Source organism: Meles meles, chromosome X (genome assembly GCF_922984935.1).
Source record: "Meles meles chromosome X, mMelMel3.1 paternal haplotype, whole genome shotgun sequence".
NCBI classification, from domain to species: domain Eukaryota; kingdom Metazoa; phylum Chordata; class Mammalia; order Carnivora; family Mustelidae; genus Meles; species Meles meles.
This window is the reverse complement of record NC_060087.1, coordinates 83,758,066-83,780,648: the sequence shown is the minus strand read 5'-3', so window position 1 is coordinate 83,780,648 and position 22,583 is coordinate 83,758,066. Positions and strand designations below refer to the sequence as shown.

Below are 22,583 nucleotides of genomic sequence, written 5' to 3'. Positions count from 1 at the left end.
TAAAAACAGTTGAAAAACAGTTCCAGGGTGTTACTGATATCGTAATACTTCCCTGATTATAACCATATCCACCTAAACAAACATAATCACGTATGTGTGATATACATTTATAGACCTGCACAAGTCATGATATTCACAACATGAAGATTTAACCTTTATATTGGAAGAAAATCAACCAGAATTTATTGAATTTTCACTGGTGACATGGTGCGATTTAACACTTCCAGTTTTCAGCTATAGATTACAAGGGCCAGCTTAACAAAAGGTGAAGACTGATGATGCTAAATAGTAACTGACTTTAAAGAATCATTGTCCAAGTCAGTTCAAATGGATTTCCGATTTATAAAATATTTTAAATACTGTTACTTTTATTTGTTCTTGCCTAAATTCCATTTTTGTAATATCAATAAGAAAATCAATTTAACTCATTTTAGTGATAAAAGAAAGTAAAAACTGAAAGTTTTCCTTTATGAATCCATGTCATTATGTCTGGATTGTCATTAGAGCTTATCAAAGAAAGTCACAAAAATTGGTGTGGACACAGTTAAATCACATTTCAATGAACAGAAGACTGAAATGGAAATAGAAAAAAGTACTTGAAGATATGACAATTCATTTTTCTTGGTTTAAGAAAAATTTAATAAAAAATTATCATTACTCATCAAACAAAAATAATCCAGAGAAGGGAGAGACTAATCAACATGTAGGGAAGAATGCACTGCAAATACTAGTTTGCTCCTGCTGTTAAAGTATACATCTCTCAAACTCTGTATAAAAGCTAATTGATAATACATCTTTATAGCCATGCACTGATACTCTGCCCCTGTCAAGGGGGTATCCAAACAGACAAAATTTATATTTGTTTCCAGGGAGAAATATGCTCTAACTATTGAATACAAGTATTGATTTCAGCAACTAGTCAATCCCCCCAGGAGACATGGATGCACCAGGTTCTCCTGCTTTGACAGCACCCACATCTAGCTAAGTCAGCTTGCCCTGATTCCCTGAGCACTAAATAAATAATCTTCTTATAATAATTTGGTTTCTGAGATAGAGTGATGTTAGAGAGAGACCATTCTGAGCAGCAAACACTGAGAATTTGATCTACTTGGCAACGATTTTTCTCACAGTAGCAGAAATGATCACTCTTTTTTTATTTTCAAAAAGAAATTCTGCCCCACCTGATAATATGTTCCTTACTCTGCGAACTTAGAAATGCTCAACAAACGGGGAACTCTGTGCCCAGACAAAGATCTCGCATTATTACACTTACCCTTTCAGAGGTCAACAGGGCCAGAGAGTTACACTAAAGCCCAGTCTCAATGGTGGACTGAATTATATGTGCATGAACCTGTAAGGATAAAGATACCCCTCCAATGGGGCTTCCTGCACTCACCACTTCCCTTCTCCCTCCCCCCAGGCCTATCCCCAAACATGCATTGCCCAAACCCTTAACACAAGGCCTGAGGGGGACCCAATGGGCAGGGTCAAGTGTGGAAGTACAACATTCTGAAAAACAAATATCTGTTATCCTGCTTAGTACCACACCTCAGGGAAAGGCAGACCAGGGGACATTATCTTGATTTTCTGCACCCCAAGATGGCAGCAAGATAGTTCTTGTTTAAAGGCACAGAAGAGCCGCAGTTCAAATAGAGAAACCAGAAAAAACCTTCAGCCTGGGAGATGATGTAAAATGAATGTACACAGTTAACACTGAAAATAGTCATAATCATTCTGAGAAAAACCATTTTCAAGGGAACTTAGCAGAGAAATTAACCAAAAGAGGTATAAACACAAAATTTGCCTGAACCACATCAATTTGCTAAACCCACACTTGGGATGCTTATTGAAACAAAGCAAGTAAAATATGAATTTTTAAAAAAGAAAGCCAGTTTTCTGAGCCTTGAAATATTATGCTTTGGGTGACAATTTATAAAAGAACTACAGTCCTTGAAATACTATGCTTTGGGTAACAATTTATGAAAGAACTACACTCCATTTTTGTAAAATTACCTTTGAACACATTTGACTGGGGTAGACCAACTTAAATTCCTAAAACCTTTAGATGAGAACAAAACCAAAATAGCCTCCCAGTTTCTAATTTCCTCGGTTTCCTGGGAGCTGCCATCATCTCTAAAGAGAGAACACTGCCTCCTCCCTGCCCCCCATGATCTGCCACAATCATGGTCACAATCCTAGAGCTGTTCCCTTCCCAAAATGATTGAGAGTGGCAACCTGCATTGTGAAAACATCAGGACATCAGCATGTGGCTTGACCAACCATGTGGCCTGCTTGGACCAGCCTGTCACACATCTGTCTCACACAGCACTTCCCAAAGTCCAGGGGATTTGGTTCCAAGAAATACCCCGCGTGGGACACCCCAAGTCCATGCAGTGCCCCTAGGGCTGTGCCACAGTAGGACTAGCTCCTTCTAGGTCTCTGTTCCACAAGACTTCCAGAAAATGTTTGGCATCCAGTCACACCCTGGATCACCACATTACCACAGCAATGACAGTTATTATTCTGTATTAAATGCCCACTAGTGGGTGACCTGGTGTCATGCGGATTAAATGGTCACAGAAGCACAAGGAGACTATAGCCAGTGATCCCCCAGAAGGAGAAAATAAAGATTGAAGTGTGAGACAGGGAGAGGGGAAAAGAATGGGAAGGAAGGAAATCAGGAGAAATCTGCCAAGAGCAGGTGGATGCTTATCAGGCCTGTGCCCCTGCTAAATGGTGGCTTTTTAAGACTTAACCTCATTTTCACCCACATTTAAAATGAGGTTAAGTAATAAAATTCACTCAGCACCCCAAATTCGACATGGCTTGATGTGAATATTTTCTAAGGGTTTTTTTAAAATTATTTATTCATTTGAGAGCGAGTGAGCTCCAGCAAGAGTAGGAGCAAAGGGGGAGGGGCAGGGTGACAGCAGACTCCACTGAGCAGGGAGCCTGATGAAGCAGGGGCTAGATCCTAGGACCCTGGGATCAAGACCTGGGCAGATGTTTAACTGAATGAGCTACCCAGGCAACCCATGAATTTTTTTTTCAGATGTTCCAGCTACACATCTGGATAAGAAAACAAGTCTTGTTGTCTCTACTGTCTCAAGTATATCCAATGAATATTTCTTAGGAGAAAATTCAAAAAAAAATGTAACCATCCAATTTTATGTACAGAATATATAGAAATATGGATAATAAAAGTGTCTGAAAGTGTATACACTCGGTTTCGATTCTGTGCTTCTCTCTCCAGAGGCCACGGTTACTTACACTCTTACACTTTGTACCTTCTCTCTGGCAATCACATCCACTTCCATGCCCTCAATTACCATTCATCCTCCCTGTGGCTCCCTAATCTTTTTCTTTTTTTCCCCCTCTAAGTGCTCCCTGAATACATTCAAATGACAATAGGCTGTCTTCATCTTGATATTACAAGGATTCCTCAAACTCGATTTATTTTAAGTGGATTATTCTTCCCCTCCCAAATCTTTTTCTCCTACCTAGTCACAGAGCAAGAAAAATCTTAGCTGCCTTTTCCCCGAGCACATCTGTAAAACTAGTGTCAAATGAGTCTCCACTTTGGACATGATTCAATAAAGTCACCATATGCAACAACTTGAAGCCAACCAGTTCCTGACCCTTTCATCTAATATAGACAACATTAAGGTAAGTATGTGGAAGCCTGGGGCTGGAAGCAGATGGTCAGAGAACAGAGGATTTTACCCTTTCCTGATCTCACTAGGAGTATGTTGTGGCTGATGAGATCACGTCTGAGGAAACACTGAGTCCTGGGAAATAAGAAAACCTTATTCCTGGGAGAAATTATCTTAACAGTTGTTTTGCAGGAATGACAGAACTCTACATACTAGTCACTTAATAAATGCTAACCTTTATTGTTATTATTTATTAAATGACACTGACACATGGCAGAATTCCCCCAGCAAAACAAAGGTCAACCAAAAAAAACCTATCGACCCTGCATTCTAGGGAAATACAGGTGCTCATTTTTCTTAATTAACTGCTCTGTGCGAGAACATTCAAAGTATTTTGCATGTATTATTCAATTTAACCTTCATGACAAACCCCATCTTCATCACTCATCCAGCATCGCAGAGAGGAAACTTCAAACCATCTCATTTTAATCTAAATTGTTTTCTACTCAGCACATGTACTACCCACCTGCTTCATTCCCAACACTTCCTTTTTCAAAAACTTCCCAAAAAACAATGTTCATTTTATACAAATAAGAACACACAGATGAATAAAAAGCAAAGAGGTAAATGTCACTAATTATGCTTCCACTCAAATATACCAGCTACTGTTTGGATAACTATAATTCCATAGTTGTGTCTACCTTAAAATATGTTTTACTATCTTCAAAAAGAAATGAATCATTCGATGAACACTGCTATCTAACCTACCTTTCTCATTTAACAATGCAGAATGAGTATCTTTTCCTGGCAATATGGATTTGACTCAACATAGTTACCTTATATACCATGTGAATGTTCCTTAATTTATTGAAGCAATCCAGTGTGTTAGACACTTAGGTTGCTTCCGATTCTTACTGTTTTGGACAGTGCTGGGATGAATAGCATAGTACATACAGTCTTCAGCCAATTATTCAATTATTTCCTCAGGACAAAGGGTTTACATACTTTAAGGCTTATATATGTATTACCAAATGGCCCGCCACAAACCCGTACAAACTCAGTGTAAACTCATTCCTACCACCAGAGTTTGGTAGGATCCATTTCTCCACACCCTTGTAGACATTGCACAGCTGGTGAGAGACTGCTATATGAATTCCAATTATCCTTTCTAGTCAAAAATATGTAATGGCTCTTGGTGTTCTGTGGGATAATATTCCAACAGCCCTGCACAAACTGACTTCACTCAGCTTTCCAAACTTCCATTTCCCACACTCTCCACTCTAGGTAGACTATCATAGGAAAAGGGTTCCTACCTCCATGCCTTTCTCAGCCTAGTGTCCCCGCACTCCTACTCTTGGAAAGCCTGATGACTTACCCTATTCCGGACTTATTTTAGATGGTCGCTTCCTCCAGGAATCTATAGTTGACTGTTACATCCCCCAGAAGCCTTTGCTTCCTCTATGCTCTGAGAACACACATTTGACAATGAGTATATGCTCCAGATATTATCTTTTTGTTTGTGTATTTCTTATCTCCCCAACTAGATTATAAAACCAAAGGACAAGGATGGTCTCTTCCTTTTTTCTTTCTTCTTTTTCAACATTAACACACAACTTTATTGATGATACACGAAGTTAATGCAAATGACAGGAGGGAGCTTATGACCAACTGGTTCACTGTCACGCAAAAGAAATAGTAGAAATATTTCAATCTACGTAGCGGGATAAAAAGCAACAAACATGTTTTCAGAACAGGTAGTGATATTCATTCACCCAGCTTAGACCTGAAAACCAACTCAGCTAAACATCAGCATTGATGATACAATGATATTGATCACTCAAAATTGGCAGCTGAAAGGGTTCCTTTACCATATAAACAAGGTGGAGAAAAAGGAATAGTTTACAATGTGTGTCGCTTCTAAACTACAAAATCAAGAAGTTATTCCTGGGTCTTTGGGAACATATGCTCAGCTAGTTTGGCCATGAATTTTCCAACCTTTACTTTCACCAAAAAATCATGGTGACTCTCTATTCCCAGAATCTTGTCAGCACACACTTGAAATTCTTTTAAAAAGAAAAACAATGAACCTTCGCTGAATGGATTCTGAGTAGGTTCATTTTCTTCCCATTTAAAACTGTCATTTATGTTCTCAAATATGACCAGAAGTTTAAGAATAACCTCTTTGTTCTCCTTCTTGTTGAAGAGGGAACCAAGCGAAGATGGCACTTGGGCCCTGAGCAGTTCTCTAGCCATGGCTGGATTTTCAGCCAAATTCAAAAGGAGTTTCAAAACCTGAAATTTGGTTTCTTCGTTTCCTGCTGAAAATAAACGAAAAAAGTCTGAAATGGAATTAGCAAGCATGTGCTGATACTCATTAGTAACAGTCATATTTGTAAGCAATCTTAGTCCAGCCAGCTGCACCGATGAGTTCAAGCGAGAAGTGATTGTGTCATCACACACTTGATTCATGTATATCTTAAGCCTGCGCTGATTTTCAGCATTCACACTCAAGTTATTCAGGACAATTAAAGCCTTTTCCTTAACTATGGGATCCCGAGTATTGAGAATCTTTGCTACAATTGGGAGACCACCCAGATCACGAATAATATCTCTGTTAAATGCATAAGCAGCATTGTTACCCAGAGCAATTAAAGCTGCTTCAAGAATATAAGGTTTTTCAGACATCTCCACCAAGCAAAGAACTTTCTGCAGCTCCTGAGGGGATAAAACAGTATCGTCTGAATTGGGGGAAGCCCGTTTCTGAACAGCTCTGCGAGCCCGGGTAGCTCTGGCCCTTGCTCTGGCCCGTGCTCTGGTTCCGGCCTCAGTCCCAATCCGGGCCCAAGGTGGGTACCACACTATACCCTTGTTCTCACTGCTGTCATCATCATCATCAGACCAGTCATTGTACCGGGCCCCAGGGCAGTCCCCAACATCATCCACATCCCCAGACCCACCCTCAGCCATTTTCTCCTTGTTCTGTTTTCTTCCCCGGGTCAGTCTATAAATGCAATAGCAGGCTCCAGCGCCAATCACCAGCCCTGCAGTCACCCAGCCTACTTTCCTGGCGTAGCCCATGCAATCGTCCCTGACAATAGCAGGGACCAAGGAACAGAGTATTCAGTCAGGCTGGGAGAGGAGGGCTATGGGCCTGCGTACAGGCCTGTGGAAGGTGATCGTCTTCAGCCACGTCAAGGCCACAGTAGCTGATATTGGAGGTGGTGGACCTGGGAGTGGAGGAAGGAAATAGGGTTTAAGTTTCTCTTTTGTGTTGCCCCATGCAGAGAGTTGCACAGAAGGACAGGAGAGTCACAAATGAGTAGTTGGTAGGAAACATAGATTGTTAACAAACCCTCTATATCCTTCTCCTTCCAGCCTCCCTCTACCCTCCCCAGCCCACCCTCTCCCCAAGCTTAGATAAAGGCAATGGAGCCCTTAGTCTCTGCTGGGCCCTCAGCTACCCCAACCTCGGGTGTCCCCAGGGAGTGGCACTGTTGCACTAACCTCCTCCAGACAGTAAGTTTGTCCCTCCTTCCCTCCCCTAGAGGTGTGCCACGCCCAACAACCCTCGCAATCTGCAGAGAAACCACAGCCAGTGAGAACTGAGGGCTTGATGGATTGATTGTTCACATTCATAGCCTTCCTGATTCACCATTCAGGCTGTCAAGACTTTTTTTTAACCTCTATTCCATCCAAAACATGCAGAAGTCTGCCCCTTCCCTAACCTGAAAGGAGAAGGATATTAGGGAAATAAGGTAGGATTAGGTGAGCTTGTCCAAATGTGGCTGATTTCCAGCCCCTCCCCCATTCCAGGCAGCCCCCACCCCTACACCGACCTCTACTGACCCGAGGAAACTTCCTCCCTCTTTTCAAGTGGTGCCACCTGCTACAGCAGACCTGCAGGATGACAGATCGAAAACATGGAGACTAAGTGCTGTTGAGAAAGGAGGATTATGAACAAACTCTGATAGGTTTTCCTTCTGTCATTCTCCCCAGCCCCCACTCCCACACCCCCCTCCCGCGACACACACACACACACACAAACACACACACCCTGAACGCCATTTCACCACAGTCCCAAACGTGCAAGAAACACACTCAGCTTCAGCCCTAACCTAGATTATTGCCATCTCTGGCTTCTCCCTATCCCCGACCCCCCGCACCGCCCGCCCCTCTTAGGGTACCCAGATAGTCTTACCCTCAAATCGACCTTCACCGATTGGGGTTAATTTCCTTCCTTTTCTCTTGCCTGGCGTAGTGCCGCAACCTACGGAAAGACTGGCAACCCAGAAGAGGCTCAGACCCCCTAGACACAGAGCCATAGTCAGGAAGACACAGCCACCGTCAAAAAGACGGGAAACGGCCGCTACTGAGCGCTTAGTGGACGACCAGTCCCCAGAACATGAAACTCTTTCCTAATTCAGAGGCCTGGTTGTCACCCCTATTAACTCCTATTAACCCCTCTCAGGGCTCTGCCGACAGATATCCCGTTGTACCTTCCCCCTCCCCAAATGTCCAGCCTTTCCCCGCTGGCGCTGTCCTGAAGGACGGGGGCCAACACCCAAGCCACAGCTCCTTTTCCGGATGACGGCCTCAGCTCCCAGCAGATTCCCAACTCCCGTTCTCTGGGTTCCTCCCCAGACAGCCCCCCGCTCACCATTTCGCAGCATCGAAATGGGCTGCGGGCGGGACAGATGTCTTGGAAAGCTGGCGGAGAGTGGAAGAGACGGCGGAGACGCCTGGGGACCTGCGACGGTCTCCGCCCTACGCCCTTGGCCCCCTACCTTATGGAATCTCCCAGGCACTGACCTGCAAGAATCCGGGACAATTTCCTTCTCCTCCTCCTTCCCTCCGCCGCAGGCCCGCTGGCCCTCAGGGCAATGGGGAGCTGGTACTCAGACGGGAACAAGGACCAGAACAAGAAGGACTTCTGCACACGTCAGCTCTTGGTCACGTGAGATCTACGTCATCCACCAACTCGGGTCCCTAATTTCCCCTCCCACCAGCAGTGCGGCAGAAGAGGGCCCGCCCCCCTCCATTCCCTCCCCGACACCAGGCCTTGTTACTCTTTCTTCTTTGCTAATCCCATCTCCCCTTAGTAGTTGTGTTTGCCTTCCTCGGATTACCAGGAGGGGACAGCATCTTCCCCTGGGGCTACTGGCCACTTGTACTTTTTGAAAAATTGCCTCTTCCTTCCCTAAGCTCCTGGGACAACAACCTCTCCTTCAACCTCCCCTCCTCCCAGCTATTAAAGTCTACCATTTCCTCTGAAATCTAGTCCCAGATCTGAAATGAAAAACCATTAGAAAACGAGACCCGGAGTGAGAGAGTGTGTGTGTGTGTGTGTGTGTGTGTGTGTGTGTGTGTGTGTGTTAACTTTCTTAATACTTTTTTTATTCTTTTTGTTCTGCCCTCTCCTGCCCCAGCCTGCATTCTTTTGTGAGAAGAAAAATTACTATAAAGTTATTCTCATTTGAGGGGGAAAAAAAAGAGCGGGAGTTGGAAGAGTGATGTTGGGTGATGGCCTCCAAAAGCCCCACATTTTCTCACTCGTGGAGAGTGTTACACACCTCACTCCAAACAATCTCAATGTCTTGAGGCCTAGCACATAACACAACCCTGAATGAGCTCATTAGAGTGTCTAAGGTTGCATAAATCTTCTGACTAGGCCAGTGTTCTAAACAGGAGCGTGACAGACTTTCACTTGCATGGCTTAGCAAGGAAGAGGTGTGGAGCCCTCAGAAGGCAGTAATACAGAGAAGGTTGAGCAGGAGTCACAGCTACCTGGTGGGTATCTGTCCAAAAAGGCGTGCGCACTGACAAAGTAAGTAGCATAAAAGAACATTACGAAATATACTTGGATACAGATAGAGAATATCACCTCTAAATAAAGTATTAGGGGAACATTGAGACCAAGATAAAATTGGCTGAACTCGGCCTCTGGCCTCTAGTAATTAGTGTGGAACCATTTCACTGACTGCTTTGGTGAGCTCAGTGATTCACCAGTCAGCAATGATTGACATTTTTTTATATTGGGAAAAGTAATAAAAGTAATGTCAGAACATTGGGATCTACAGTGAGATTGTCCTTAATACTTCAGATGTAAGGTAATTATCTGAGTATAACTTTTACAATCCACAGATAATACGGAAGTAAATCAAGAGACTGGAGAGTTTGGGAATAGGCAGAACTCCAGAGAAGTTCTGTGTAACTTTTAGGAGGCAGTACAAGGATCTGACTGAAATTTAGCAAACAGAAAACCAAAACAGCTATGTGATTCTGGGTTCAGAGAAAGATCATGTGCAGCATGGGGCTTATTCAAGCATGAGAATGTATGAAAAGAAAAGTCAGAGGAAAGTGTTGGTAGCTCCCACTCAAGTGCCGTCTGGGGAGAGGGAGTCCTGGCTAAGATGAATGGAACATTCAGCTTTCCTTGGCAGAGCCATCCCCACAATGTGTAAAAGTCCTTCGAGCTCCCCTAACAGAAAGCCACTTCTTAAGGTGAACCAGTGCCCTTGCTCTGATTGCAGGCTCACCAGCAACTTCTGAGGTTGCTTGCTTCTTAAGTAGTAGCTTGCTTACAGAGAGAATGGACTGTTAAAATGGACAGAAACATCCAGTACCCTCTGACAGTTGTATTTTTCAGGGTAAATTATTCAGTTGTCACTCTTACTGGTACTTAGCTTCCCTTTTGGCCCACTTAAAGAGAGGGAATGCAGAGATGCGTGGGTTTGGGTGTTCAGATCTAGATTTACATGTAAGTCTCTGTGAATGGGAGTCTTTCCTTGACAGAGACCTCGCTTTCAGATAAAGTCAGGGCTTGATCATGCAACAACCAGGGCAAGACACTAAACTATAAATAGAACCCTATGGAATCCTGTCAGGAAAGCCAGGTCAGTTTGACTTAGAATACAATCCTGTGCATCACTATTTCTGAACTGTACCTCTCTGATGTTTAGTGAATGTGAAAAATCACAACCAAGACATTTTGTGGCACATAGGTCCCCAGCATCTCGTTTCATAGCTGGACAACGGGTTAACATCCAAAGTCCTAAAAGGCTCCAGCAAATCAACCCTCTGAAACAGTTTATATTTCTCTCTGGGGAAAGAAAGGAAGTGCATTTTGTGTTTTACATCCCCTCTTTTTCCCTTACATCACCCTTTTTCCCCCCCAAGGAAAAGGGTGGGTATTGTGCCCAAAGGAGACCAACTCCATACTCTCTTACTAAAATTTAAATCTTGAATACAGATTTTTAAAAAACAGCGGCAGGATGACATCCTGAAGAGGTTTTCTGTGAATTCCTCCTGCCTATCCCCCTCAGCTGACCCTGGTCTGCAACACTCCCTCACTGTTTCAGTTAAATCAGGTTTGGTTTCTGTTGCTTGCAACCAAACAAAATTAACTAATACACAACACAAAAACAAATAACACAATACAAAGAGTAATATCACTTTCAAAAATAAACATCTTCTCTATATATTTTTTTCTCACTCTCTAAATCCCATTAGTGTTAGCATCTGCTGATCCTTTTTTATTTGGGGGCACTCTCTCAGATATCTATCACCTGGGACCACATACCAATTTGAGCCAAAAGGTTCCTTTCGGCAGTGGCTTCGCATAGCCTTCTGCAGGCTTAGGAGCTTTTAACAGGCTTGTCTGAGGAACTGCTTAAGGATTTTCCTCTTTTGCTTTTGAAACGGTTTGTCAGGCAAATAGCATGCCCTTAAGTAGTTGTTGATGGGTGTATAATGGAGAGCAAAGTAGATTTTAAATTGCAGTTTTTAGGTTCCCTGGTAGAAATTGTAGATCTAAATGACAAAGAAGCGAGAGAAATTGACAGGCTTATCATTCCCATGGAGTAGAGGTCGTTTTAGAGAGGGAGTGGATTCAAACGGGAAAGGTTTGGCAGGGAAAAATCTGACAGACTGGGAAAATGATGGCCGGGAGTTACACGTTGGATTGGAATAACCGGAAAACATACCAAAGTGGAGGAGGGAGATATTTTTTACTTGTAAGGAGAGGGAAGAGTGGCACTTTTGTCCTTAAAGCTTTGTTAAGCTTTATATACTCCTTAGTTCTTTCTAATGTATACATTCAAAACAAACAAAAGCCACTTATATAATTACCTAGCAACTAAAAATTGAATGATGGACAGTTAGATTTGTCAGTAAAGCTTCATACATAGAATTCGCTTGTCTAGGAGAAGAAAGTAAAGGGAGACAAAAAGAACAGTGGAGGGATATGATGCAGAACAACAGCGGTAAGCTGTTTTTTAGAGAAAAGGGGTGTGAGTGATACTGGTGAAGGAGTTTGGACTATAAAAGTTTTGAGGAAGACCAGAAAGTTGTGATACGTTCTTGACTTCTGAATATTCACCAGCAAGGCACTCTGGGCTCCTTGGCTTACCTCTTGAAAGGGCCTCCCCCACACAGGGGCCCCTCACAGGGAGAGCTTCCTGCTGGGGTGTCAGATTTCAGCATTCAAAGAAAGAGGCTGCCTAAAGGGTCTATATTTAGAGTATGACTCCCTAGCAGGGACAGCTGAATGTCTGGGGACTAACTTCTGCATACTTTGTCCCTGAGTTCTGGGATTATTCTGAGGGGCTTGTATGGGTGGTGCAGTGAATTTGTAACAGAAGGCAGGGAGTGAAAAGGCCTCTCTCAGCCGGTGGTGACTGCTTGGCATCCTGTCAACTATGCTTTTCGTGAGGGAAAATGGCACAGATTTCAGGGGTGTCGAAGTGATTCACAGTCACCCACAGACTCTCAGCACTGTCTCCACTGGAAGACGCTGAGCACTAGCGACTGTTATGGTGACAGACATACAGTACCTGAACAACAGATCCCGGAGCGACCTCACCAGTGTCATGATTAAGTGAAAATTATGTCTGTTGAGTCTCATTTTCATCAGGGGGTGTTAATAACAGGGACAACTCTAATTTCTGGATTGTTTACGAGTTACACCATGAAACTTCAGCATAGATTTTAAATAAAAACTTCTGAACGAAAGACAGGCTAACCTGCAATGTTACTAATTTCTGAAGTTCACCTGAACGGTAAGATTCATCTGAATTTAGGGTCTGCATAAAGTCAGCCCTTTGAAGTCAGAGTGAAAGCCATCCAGAGATCTTCTATGAAGTTCTCAGCCATCTGACACTTAATACTACGTGTTCAGCCAAGAATAAGAAAGGCATAGTGATTCACTTATCAAAAATTGCCACAGTTAAAACACTGACCACCTCACTATAGATTCCAATTCATAAATCATCTGAAAGCACACTGGTTCTGTTTGTAAAGATAAGCATTTAAATTTTAATATGCTGTTTGAAAGCTGCTATTTCCTGTGCAGTCAGTAGAAAACATTTTCAACAGGGTACTAATTAATTTAACCAAATCAATGGAAAATCTTGTTTATTACACACACGTACATAACTTGAATTCTTTTTTCCCCAAGTGAAATAGATTTATTGTATTTTCTGGTTACAAAATGGTCTAGTTTGAGTCAATAAAAAAGGAAGGATGAAACAGAACATAAACGTATGAAAAATATTAATAAAAACCTCACTGCTACTTGAGCTTCCTTTTATGCCACCCCCCCACCCCGGTTTTGGTACAGAGACTGGATGTGCAAAGGGGTAGAAATTAAGGAACGGGCGGAGGCGGCAGGCGTTTCAGAGCCAAGGAAAGGAGAAGAAATTTCCCCCCAGAAGAAGTAATGGCAGACCCACGAAAAGATGCGGCCCCTTCGTATACTTAGAGAAAGGCAAATTCAAAGACCAGAGAGAGCCACCGCCACTTCTGGCTCCATAGTATTGTTATAGAGGAAAGAAGTGACAGGGCCCAGTGCAAAGGGGGGAGGTACGGGGCCGGCTGGCGCCTGCCGCACTGCTTGTGGGAGTGGAAATTGGGGGCCAGAGCTCACTGGTGACGTGGTCGTCACGTGACCAAGAGCAGCCTAGAACCGAAGTCCTGCTAGTCGCCTCCGTCTGGGTACCAGCCCCCTATTACTCTGCAGGCCTGTGAAGGAAGAAGGAAACTAGCCCCGGACCGCGAGGTCGGTACGAGCCTGGGCTCCTGCTTAGAGGCGGGTGGGGAGAGGAGAGGGCCAAGGGCGTCCCGGATCCAGGTTCGGGCTCAACCGGGCTGGGTCCCCTTCCCGCCTACTTTCTAAATACCGTCCCCCCGCCCCTTTAGTGCCCATTTAGTGGAGACAACCGGAGGACTTCGGGGAGGGGGTGGTTGAGGGGAGTGAATGGCGGTAAACAGAGACTCCAAAGAAAGGTGCAACAATCACGGTACTCGTGTCCCGAGTCCTGCTCCGTCCACCAAGCACTCCGTCCCCTCGGTTTCCTGTCTGTTTGCAGGTTTGTAGGTCTGTTGGCCCATAGGTCGCCTCAAAAGTCGTGCGGAGGGAAGGAGCAAACTGCCTTGGGACTGTGCAGGTCCGTGTGAAGGTGAGATGAGACCTGGACCCTGGCTGGGGGTGGCGTTGGGGGTGGTGGAGGAGGAAGGGCTGGTATCTGCGCGGGCTGGGTCCGAGTCGCCCTCTCCTGGCCCCTTCTTTCTCCACACCCCCTCCCATTTCAGTGCAGGGAAAGGGGTGTGGCGGCCTTTGCTGGGGAAATGGCGGACGATAAGGGGGTGGGGGGGTGCGGAAGACCCAGCGTTTGGAAAGTCGGGGAGGTGTGAGAAATATTTTAAAGTCAAAAGCTGAAAATGCAGAAAAGCGGGTATTAGGACCCGCGTTCTCAATGCTGATCCATCCACCACACTTTCAGTTCCCCAAAGCCAGCTATCTGTCTTTCCGACCTTCTGCCAGACTGTCCATCAGTCTCCGCGGAAGGAGTGCTGACAACAGAAGACAAGGGAAGAAGAAATTTACCTGACTTTGGTAGAGGTTGGTGGGAGAAACCTACCTGTGAATCCTTGGGGGAGGGGTGGCGGTGGAGGAAACTACCTGAGCCTTTGCCTCTCCGTGTCACCTTCCTGGCTATCATAGCACAGCCCCATCCCCTGCCCTTTTCTGTAGGGCCTGGAAGAGAAATGTTGGGTCTTGGGGGTAGTTAGAGGATGACAAAAAGGAACAAAGAACTAGTTTCCTAATAATCCACCTCTCTCAACCAGAACTCAAATTCCACTCTGTTTGTATAGTGAGGCACAAACTCAGACACAACACAATGCCCTAATGCCATTTTGCTCCCATAGATTCATCACAGGAGAGCTACAGGGAGCCCAGGAGAGGCTGAAGAGGACTGCTGCTCCACCATTACTCACCCTGGCCCTCAGAATCCTCCTGAATCAGGTGGAACAAGGCCCTCTCCTGTCCTGTCCAAAGACTGGCACGGACTTGAGCATGGGCAGGGCTCGAGAAGTGGGTTGGATGGCAGCAGGACTGATGATTGGGGCTGGTGCCTGCTACTGTGTTTACAAACTAACCATAGGAAGAGATGACAGTGACAAGTTGGAGGAGGAGGAAGAGGAATGGGATGATGACCAGGAGCTGGATGAGGAGGAACCTGAGCTTTGGTTTGATTTCACAACTATGGCTCGGCCCTGGAGTGAGAATGGGGATTGGACCAAACCGGGGGCCCCTGGTGGCACCGAGGACAGGCCCTCAGGTGGAGGCAAGGCCAACCGAACACACCCAGTAAAACAGCGCCCATTCCCCTATGAACATAAAAATTCTTGGAGCACTCAAAGCTTTAGAAATTTCAGGTGTGTACTTGACCTCTCTAAATATCCTTCCATTCAGGGAAAAATGTGGTTTGCTCAGCCCAAGGATGCTGGTTTTTCATTTAGCCACGATATCAATAGTCATTTGGCCAGCCTCTCCATTGTTGGAAACACGATCCCCACTCCCGACCCTATTAAGGAGAAGGCTTTCTGTACTCTGGATAACTTGAATGCAGGAGTTGAAAACCAGGGCCAGATTAAGATGTCCATCAGTGAAGTGTGTCGGGAGACTGTGTCATGTTGCTGCAACTCATTTCTGCAGCAGGCCGGATTAGATTTGTTAATAAGCATGACAGTTATTAATAACATGCTTGCCAAGTCCGATTCAGACTTGAAGTTCCCTTTGATATTGGAGGGGAGGGGATGTGCTGAGGTTCAGGCTTTGAAACTGTCGATGGGTTTGTCTGGAAAGCGGGTCTTGGCAGGGGAATCGTTGGGTGCCCAAACGCTGCTCTCATTCATGTCCCTCTTGATCAGGAACGGAAACACACAGCTTCTCCCTGACACCCTGGCCTCGTAGAGGGCCATCTGGAGCGGAACGGAACCGAATCCACCCAAAACCCTGCTGGAGAACACCCCCCTGTGTTCTCATTCAAAGAATCTGCAGTGGGTGCTGTTGAAGACCCGGCCTTAGCCACCACATCACGGGGTGAAAGTTACACTTGCTCCACCGAGGACCACGCTCTTCTGGGCCAGGCAGGGGTCCCCCCGGGAGCTCTGAGTAACTTCTTGGTTTTGCAGTCTGCAGGCAAAGTGCATTGTCAGTTACTCCCTTGCGGCCTTCCTCCTGCGGTAAAGGGATCTTTTCAGCAGCCAGCTGTGCCTACAGAACATCCTATGAGAGCATGGCCAGGGAGGTCTTGCCTCCGGTGGTCTCCCTGTGTCAGCCGGATTGTTTTGAGGAGACCAGGCGTGTGTCGGGGCTCGAGCTGCAAACGCATCTGTTGCCTCTTACGTTGAATTCTTTCCCACTGACTCCTCCTTCTCTGCGAGCTGATGGATGGTAAACCTAGTCATCCACAAAGGACACTCCCCTCCTCTGTGCTCTACTGACTTGACCTCCTCCACCCAAGCCTTCATCTGTATGTATCATCAATAAAGTTGTGTGCTTTGATTGGCAAAAACGGGACATGGAACTTGTCCTTGAGTTGACAGCCTACACGCAGAGGAAGACAAAAGTAGGTGACCAAGGCAAACCACCTGGGGCCTTTGCTCCCTGACAGGGGCACTCTTACCAGGTGCTCACAGGGGGCAGGGGTAGAGGTGGGCTGGGGTGCTCAGGAGAAGGGGCTGGGGGCCGGGGCAGAAGCCAGGGAGCAAAGGTGGGGTTCGTGGAGGACGCAGGGCACAACACCTGTGAAGCCGGTTGCATTGTGCCTGGCACCTGGAGCAGAGAAATCCCTCCATGAAGGTGTTTCTCCTTGACTGCCAGCCTGGGCAGGAGGACCAGTATCCTGCCTTGGGGTCTGTCTACACACCCTTGGGGACCAATTGACAACCCATCCCCCTGCATTTAACGCACAAGACTGGCAGCGATGGTTGCCGCTCGCTGCGTGCCCACTTGGCGTCCTTCTCCCTCCCCTGCAAAGCAGCTGTTAAACCTACTTCCAGGCCCACTCCCTTCCTTGGGAGCCCAAGTCCAAATTCCTGGCAGAGGGAGAAGGGTTGGTCCCCTCTTCCTTCGAGGGACCCTCTTTTCTGCCCTCTCCTCTGTCCCTTTGGTGACATCCAAGAAGGGGCCGGTGGAGCCCTCCATGAACTCCCCATCAGGGTGGTGGGGCAGACGCCGAGGGGGCCTGGCAGGGCTATGGCCTGTCCACTGGGAGACACATCTCCGTCACCCCCATCCAAGCTCCTGGCACCCCTTGCAGGAAAGGAGGAACCCAGCCCTGTGCATGGACCCATTCTGTGGATCTGGACGCCTCCTGCTGCCACTCTTCCCAACACTGCCAGACCTCTCCCAGCAACCCTGGGCCCCTGCATCACCAAAGCCAGCTTCTCTGAGTGTCTTTGACGTGTCAAGCAGTGGTCCTCTTTCCCTGAGCCCTGGCCCACAACACAGGCAACAAGAAACTTCCCTTGGGCAGCGCTGCCTCTGTGCCTGGTGCCCTCTCCTGGTCTCTCTGGGATGTGGCTCTGGGCCACTGTGCCCTGGGCATCAGCACTCTGTGCCTGCTCTGCCTTCTGATGCTCTCCTCCACAAAGACCATAGTTGTATCGGTTCCTCCCTTCTCCCGGAGTTTGGCTGGCAGGTGGATTACAACCCCTCAGCTTTTAACCGACCCCCCCAACCCCCTACCGTCTCTGGGCTGACTAGAAGGTATGGGGGCCTGCCAGGTCCCAGGACCATCTCTGGGGAATCTTCCACCCTGCAACGGGGACACCACCTCTCACCAGGCACTGGCATCTTGGGTGGCCAGAATGTGACTTGTGGTTGCTGAGACAACACACCCCCATCAGGGCGCTCTTGCTCGCTCCCTCGCGTTCTCTCTCTCTCTCTCTCACACACACACACACACACACACACACACACACACACACACACACACACAGCTTGCCACCCCTCCCCAGGCTTCCTCTGCTGGCTGTCCTGTTTCCTAAGAGTTGCTAATGCGACCAGCCCTTTCTCCCAAGCCAGCCTCGGGTGGACTGGGCAATGTTTCCCAAGTAGGAGTGCCCTGGACACTCCAAGCGGAGCCTGCTGGGCCAATGCTGTCTTCAGCGACACACCTGTTTGTGCTCAGCCTCTTGAATCTCAGCACAGAGGCAGGTCTTCTCCTTCCTCCCGGCTCGGGCTCCCAAATTAACAGGCGCCTTCCCACTCTGCGCTGTGCCAGACCCCCATTCCAGTGCTGCCATAGGCAGTTGTCCCCCATCTCCAAGGCAGGCCCTTGGCCCTTTCAGGCCACCGCTGACTTCTACCACAGGGAGGGCCTTGGAGACTGTCTGCTCATCTCCTGAGTGACTATCTGTCACAGGGAAGACTGTTGGCCTCCAAGGGTCTCCAGGCTGTGGTCCTGGCTTGAAGCAAGAGCCTCCTGTGCATCTGCTGGCCCTGCCCTTCCCAAAGTCTTCCCCCTGCACCTGGGAGCTCAGGCCCCTGGTCTGCCCTTTATCCCGTGGACGGTTGCTGTGCCAGGCAGGAGCCCCAGGGGCAGTGGAGGGGGTTCGGGGGCATGCCTGCCAGTCAGGGCCCGATGAAGACATTCGGAGGCTGTCAGCAGCAGGAAGACCATGGTACACCCCCGACACGTAATGCCGAATGGAACGGCATGGGACCACCAAGCCCCATGCCTGCCTGCCCCTGCCTGCCAACTTGCCCACCTGCCTGCTACGAGGAACAGATTCTTTCCGGGCTTCCCCATGGTAAACATTTGACAAGGGCATCAAAGCTGCAGCTTGGCACACTGTGTGGGGGAAGGGCCCTGCCTTGATGGGGCCCGCTCCAGCCTGGCCTGCCTCTGGGGCAAATCTGGGGGGCCCATCCCCACGGACTGCCTTCCAGCTCCACCAAAGGCCTGGTCTTGCTTCTCAGGCATCTCCCCGGTGACGTCTACATCAGGTGCCTGCAGGTACTGGCTGCACACTGACTCCTAGTGCCCTCCCCGGCTTGCTACCCCACAGTTCCCCCACCAGCCCCTCACTTTGAGGTGCCCACCCCACGGAGCGGCATGGCCCTCACCAGGCCAATCTCTAAGCTGCCACAGCACCGTTCAGTGGACAGTTGGACACACACACACCAGGGCTGGCTGCAGGCTCCCTTCCACCCCCAGTGCAGCTGGTCTAGGATGCAGGCGAGTGCCTCACCGCAGTCCAGCAAGGTCCCGCTGAGGATGAGCCAGTCCCTCGTGTGCTACACATGCTGCGGGCCTCACCTCACATCCTGTCACTTCCCTCCTCTCTTTGCTCATGGCCTCTGGGGCACCCTGAGGCCAGGCTCCTTTCCCCTTACTGCCTCTTGTTTTTGTGTGTGGCCTGGGATGTCCTCCCTCATGCCCTGATTACAGACAGAGTCTCCTGTGTGGTTTCCTAATTCCTTCACACTCTTCCACTGAAAGGGTTGTCTCACAGATTAACTTGGAATTTACGTCTGTGCAAGCTGGAAGGGGTGACCCAAATTTTACTTCTCTCCCCCCTCTGCTCCGCCCCACGGATAACAGGTTAACCCAGCACCATTGATCACTCTGGGCTCACGCTGCCGTGTGGCACATCTGGGACTCTCATGCTCCCAGCCCAGCCGAGCATCCCCTCTGTGGCTCCCTGGTGTGAGTCTCCCCCGAGGCACACCTTCCTCCCAGGAACCTCTAACGGACTCGGGGACCCTCAGCTCACCGGGGGGCCGATGGTAGGTGCTGTGTGTGTTAGCAGGGAGGTGAGTGTGAGTGCTTGTGAGCAGGCCTCTGCCCCCGGTTCCTTCTTGGGACACATTCTGGCCCACAGGAAATGTAGGAACCCTGTCCCCTGGCTGACTTTAGCAACATGGGAAAGTGGAGACTGGTTTCTTCCCTTCCCAAAATTACTTGATTTGTGTGAGAGTAGAGCAAGTTCATTTTCTATGTATAGACTTAACGTACTTTGCACATGGTAGTCGTTAGCTGTTACTTGAATTATGACTGTTGTCACATGTTGAACTCACATGATGCAATGGTCTCTCTCAACTCTTTCCCCTAATTTTTTTTTAGTGTGGTACATTCAATCAATCTGGAATTTAAGTTTTCTGGTTTTGTCTATGTTTTCTATTTTACTTTTATAGTTTTGTTTCTTTAGGACAGTCTTCACATCCCACATTTACAGAAAACTTTTGCCTATATTTCCTTCTAATATAAATAAAGTTTTCTTTTAGAGTTAGCTCCTTTTTTTAACCTACCAGTGGTATGTATGTGTAATGTGTGCGTTTTTGTGTACATATGTTTTGTGTACATTTGTATATTTGTGTATAGGTAGACTTTGTATCTTTATTTTCTCTAAAGAATAATTAGTTATACTAATGCCTTTATTATTGAATCCAATTTTCCCCCATAATTAGGGTCCTAATTTCCATGTCTAGAATATGAACATGGATTTACATGCATTGTCTCATTTTGTGAATCTAACATGCATGTAGTCTTCAGTTTTGGCCCTTGATTCTGCTTATCAGTAATTAACAGTTAAGGTAATGTGAGTAGGTGACAAACACAGACTGATACATAAGCCATAGCAATAAATGTCACCCAATACCATTTACCCAAAATCTTATCTCAACTCTCTCGTAAAAAATAATTTCCGAACAAGCATTTAATTCACTTTACTGAGGAAAATAAAGAAGAGTCTATCATTTTGGAGCAATAAACCCCCACGTATGGCTGAAAGGTATACCCTGACAATCAAATTATTTTAATGAACCCACTGAGGTTTATTAAAGCTGTGTTAACCTAACATTAGGAAGGGACACAAGATATAGGCACAAGGGTCCCTGTTCATTTTGCAGTATAATTGTCCCAGGATGCTGTGTTATAAACATTCTCACTGTATTTGATGCTTGAAGCATCTGTGGAATTGGGATGCTCACCACAGCTCCCACAGAAGATAGACTATAGTGAAGACGTGCATCCAGTGTGCACAAATATCTCTAATGTTAAAGTAAGATGGCTCATGACACTTCCCTGGTGGGTCCTCACTGCACTGGTACAGATCAGTGTCCTTCTGCTTCTGGAAAATTTGCTGAAGATAATGTGGACACACCCACCCAGTCACCAAGATGCCACAGATGATGCATGTGCTGGCAATAAGCTTCCTGGCCAAGGTGATTCTATGGGTGTCTCCATAGTCCACAGTAGTCAAGCAGATGGTGGCCCACCACCAGCAGATGGGGATGCTGGTGAGGCTGGACATGTGGTCATCTTTCTCCACAAAGTAGATAAGCACAGAAAAGATGGGAATGCCCAGAAACAGAAAGAGAAGCAGCAGCCCAACCTCATAGGTAGCTGTGTCTTAGTGTGGCACCTAGAGACCAAAGTCCTGTGTAGTGCCAGGCAACCTTGAGAATTTGGAAAATCCTCACAAGCCTGAGGAGCTCAACCACCTAGCCCATGTTCTCAGTGTCCTCACACTCTTCCTCCTTGGTGTCTACAGCCAAAGTGTCATAGAAGGAAATAATGAAGACAAGGTCAATTATGTTCAGAGCATTTTTCTAGGATCTCTTTTGACAGGGAACAGCAACCAACCAGAAGGCAAAGTCAAAGGCAAACCAAGAGCTGCACGTGGTCCCCAAGTCTTGCAGCATGGGGTCATTCACTTCTCTGTTCTCATTCTGGAGCTCCGATATACTGTGGACACACGTGGCCATAATGGAGACCAGCATCACGCTCACGGAGGAGATAGCAATGATCTTGGCAGACAGGCAGGCAGTAGGCTGGGTGTTCCATTAGAATCCAGATCTTCCAGAACTGACCAAATCACCTCTCGTCAAACTTCTTCAGCTCCTTCTCAGAGAAGACTCTTCATAGGGGGAGCTGGTACTCATGTCATTGCTCTTCTGGTCCCAGTTCTCTGTGGTTTTCTTCCTTGCGTTCCTGGCTCCTGGTAGCGCTTGTGCAGTGGAAGGTGATGAAGAGCTCCTCGATGCCCCAGTACTCCATCTCCTGGCAGAAAGAAAACACGTACAGTTCTTCCAATAACATCGCAGCTTCCAATGACATTGTAACAAAAATTCAGAACATAACTGAATAAGAAGGTGTTCCGATTAAAATAGTACTCATTATTGGTCTCACTGTAGTCAGTCATCCTATGGCTCCAGAATGGCCTCTTCTGAGGGGCAGGTGAGCAGCTTTCTGAGTCTGGTGTAAGGAAACCATCCAGGAGGTTGCTTTGGTCAACCCACTGCGTAAAGTACCCCCTGCCTCGCCACTCCACCCCCCCCCCCCCCCCCCCCCGTCCGCCAAGTTAAAATGGACAAGTTCCTCCTCTTGTCCAGGGTGATGGAAAAACTCACCAAACACCATGGTGGATAGAGAAGGCAGGAAGCGGGACGGGAAGGGAGATGAGGAAGTCCACACTGCACCCTTGTGGTGCAGATGTCACACTCTGCCCTCATTCTGTCCAGCGGAATGCCCATCATCATCCAAGAAGCTCCGCCCTTCTTCCCTCGTGGAGTGTGCGGTGCACTGAGGCATTTAGTGGCCAAAAAGAAAAGAATCCTGTTCTTGGGTTGTATCAACC

The 22,583-nt window shown here is 47.1% G+C and overlaps 1 protein-coding gene, 1 long non-coding RNA gene and 1 pseudogene across 7 annotated transcripts; 1 reads left to right on the top strand and 2 right to left on the bottom strand.

The window, feature by feature from the left end:
• Positions 1–3,158: 3,158 nt before the first annotated feature.
• On the bottom strand, positions 3,159–8,596 carry ARMCX3 (armadillo repeat containing X-linked 3). 3 transcript variants are annotated; one of them, XM_045996398.1, is made up of 4 exons: positions 8,463–8,596; positions 7,852–7,931; positions 7,490–7,550; positions 3,159–6,880 (listed from the first exon to the last, which is right to left on the bottom strand). In XM_045996398.1, exon 4 carries the CDS (start codon positions 6,729–6,731, stop codon positions 5,592–5,594), a length of 1,140 nt encoding a protein of 379 aa, XP_045852354.1. In that variant the 5' UTR covers positions 6,732–6,880; positions 7,490–7,550; positions 7,852–7,931; positions 8,463–8,596; the 3' UTR covers positions 3,159–5,591. The 3 variants fall into 3 exon arrangements, with proteins under 3 accessions (XP_045852354.1, XP_045852353.1, XP_045852355.1); XM_045996397.1 differs by having other exon boundaries at positions 7,500–7,550; XM_045996399.1 differs by lacking the exons at positions 7,490–7,550; positions 7,852–7,931; positions 8,463–8,596 and adding an exon at positions 7,158–7,433.
• A 5,012-nt stretch (positions 8,597–13,608) lies between these two features.
• LOC123934481 lies at positions 13,609–16,508 on the top strand. Of its 4 annotated transcripts, XR_006816800.1 has the most exons (5): positions 13,609–13,707; positions 14,018–14,107; positions 14,432–14,550; positions 14,859–14,955; positions 15,864–16,508. It is a non-coding gene; the product is annotated as an uncharacterized LOC123934481 (long non-coding RNA). The 4 variants fall into 4 exon arrangements; XR_006816799.1 differs by lacking the exon at positions 15,864–16,508 and having other exon boundaries at positions 14,442–14,550; positions 14,859–14,999; XR_006816798.1 differs by lacking the exon at positions 15,864–16,508 and having other exon boundaries at positions 14,859–14,999.
• A 4,334-nt stretch (positions 16,509–20,842) lies between these two features.
• Positions 20,843–22,366, bottom strand: LOC123935472 (annotated as a pseudogene).
• Positions 22,367–22,583: the final 217 nt, after the last annotated feature.

What these genes read in the sequence shown, in the direction of transcription:
- ARMCX3 (XM_045996398.1), bottom strand. Translation starts at nt 6,731, where the DNA reads ATGGGCTACGCCAGGAAAGTAGGCTGGGTGACTGCAGGGCTGGTGATT.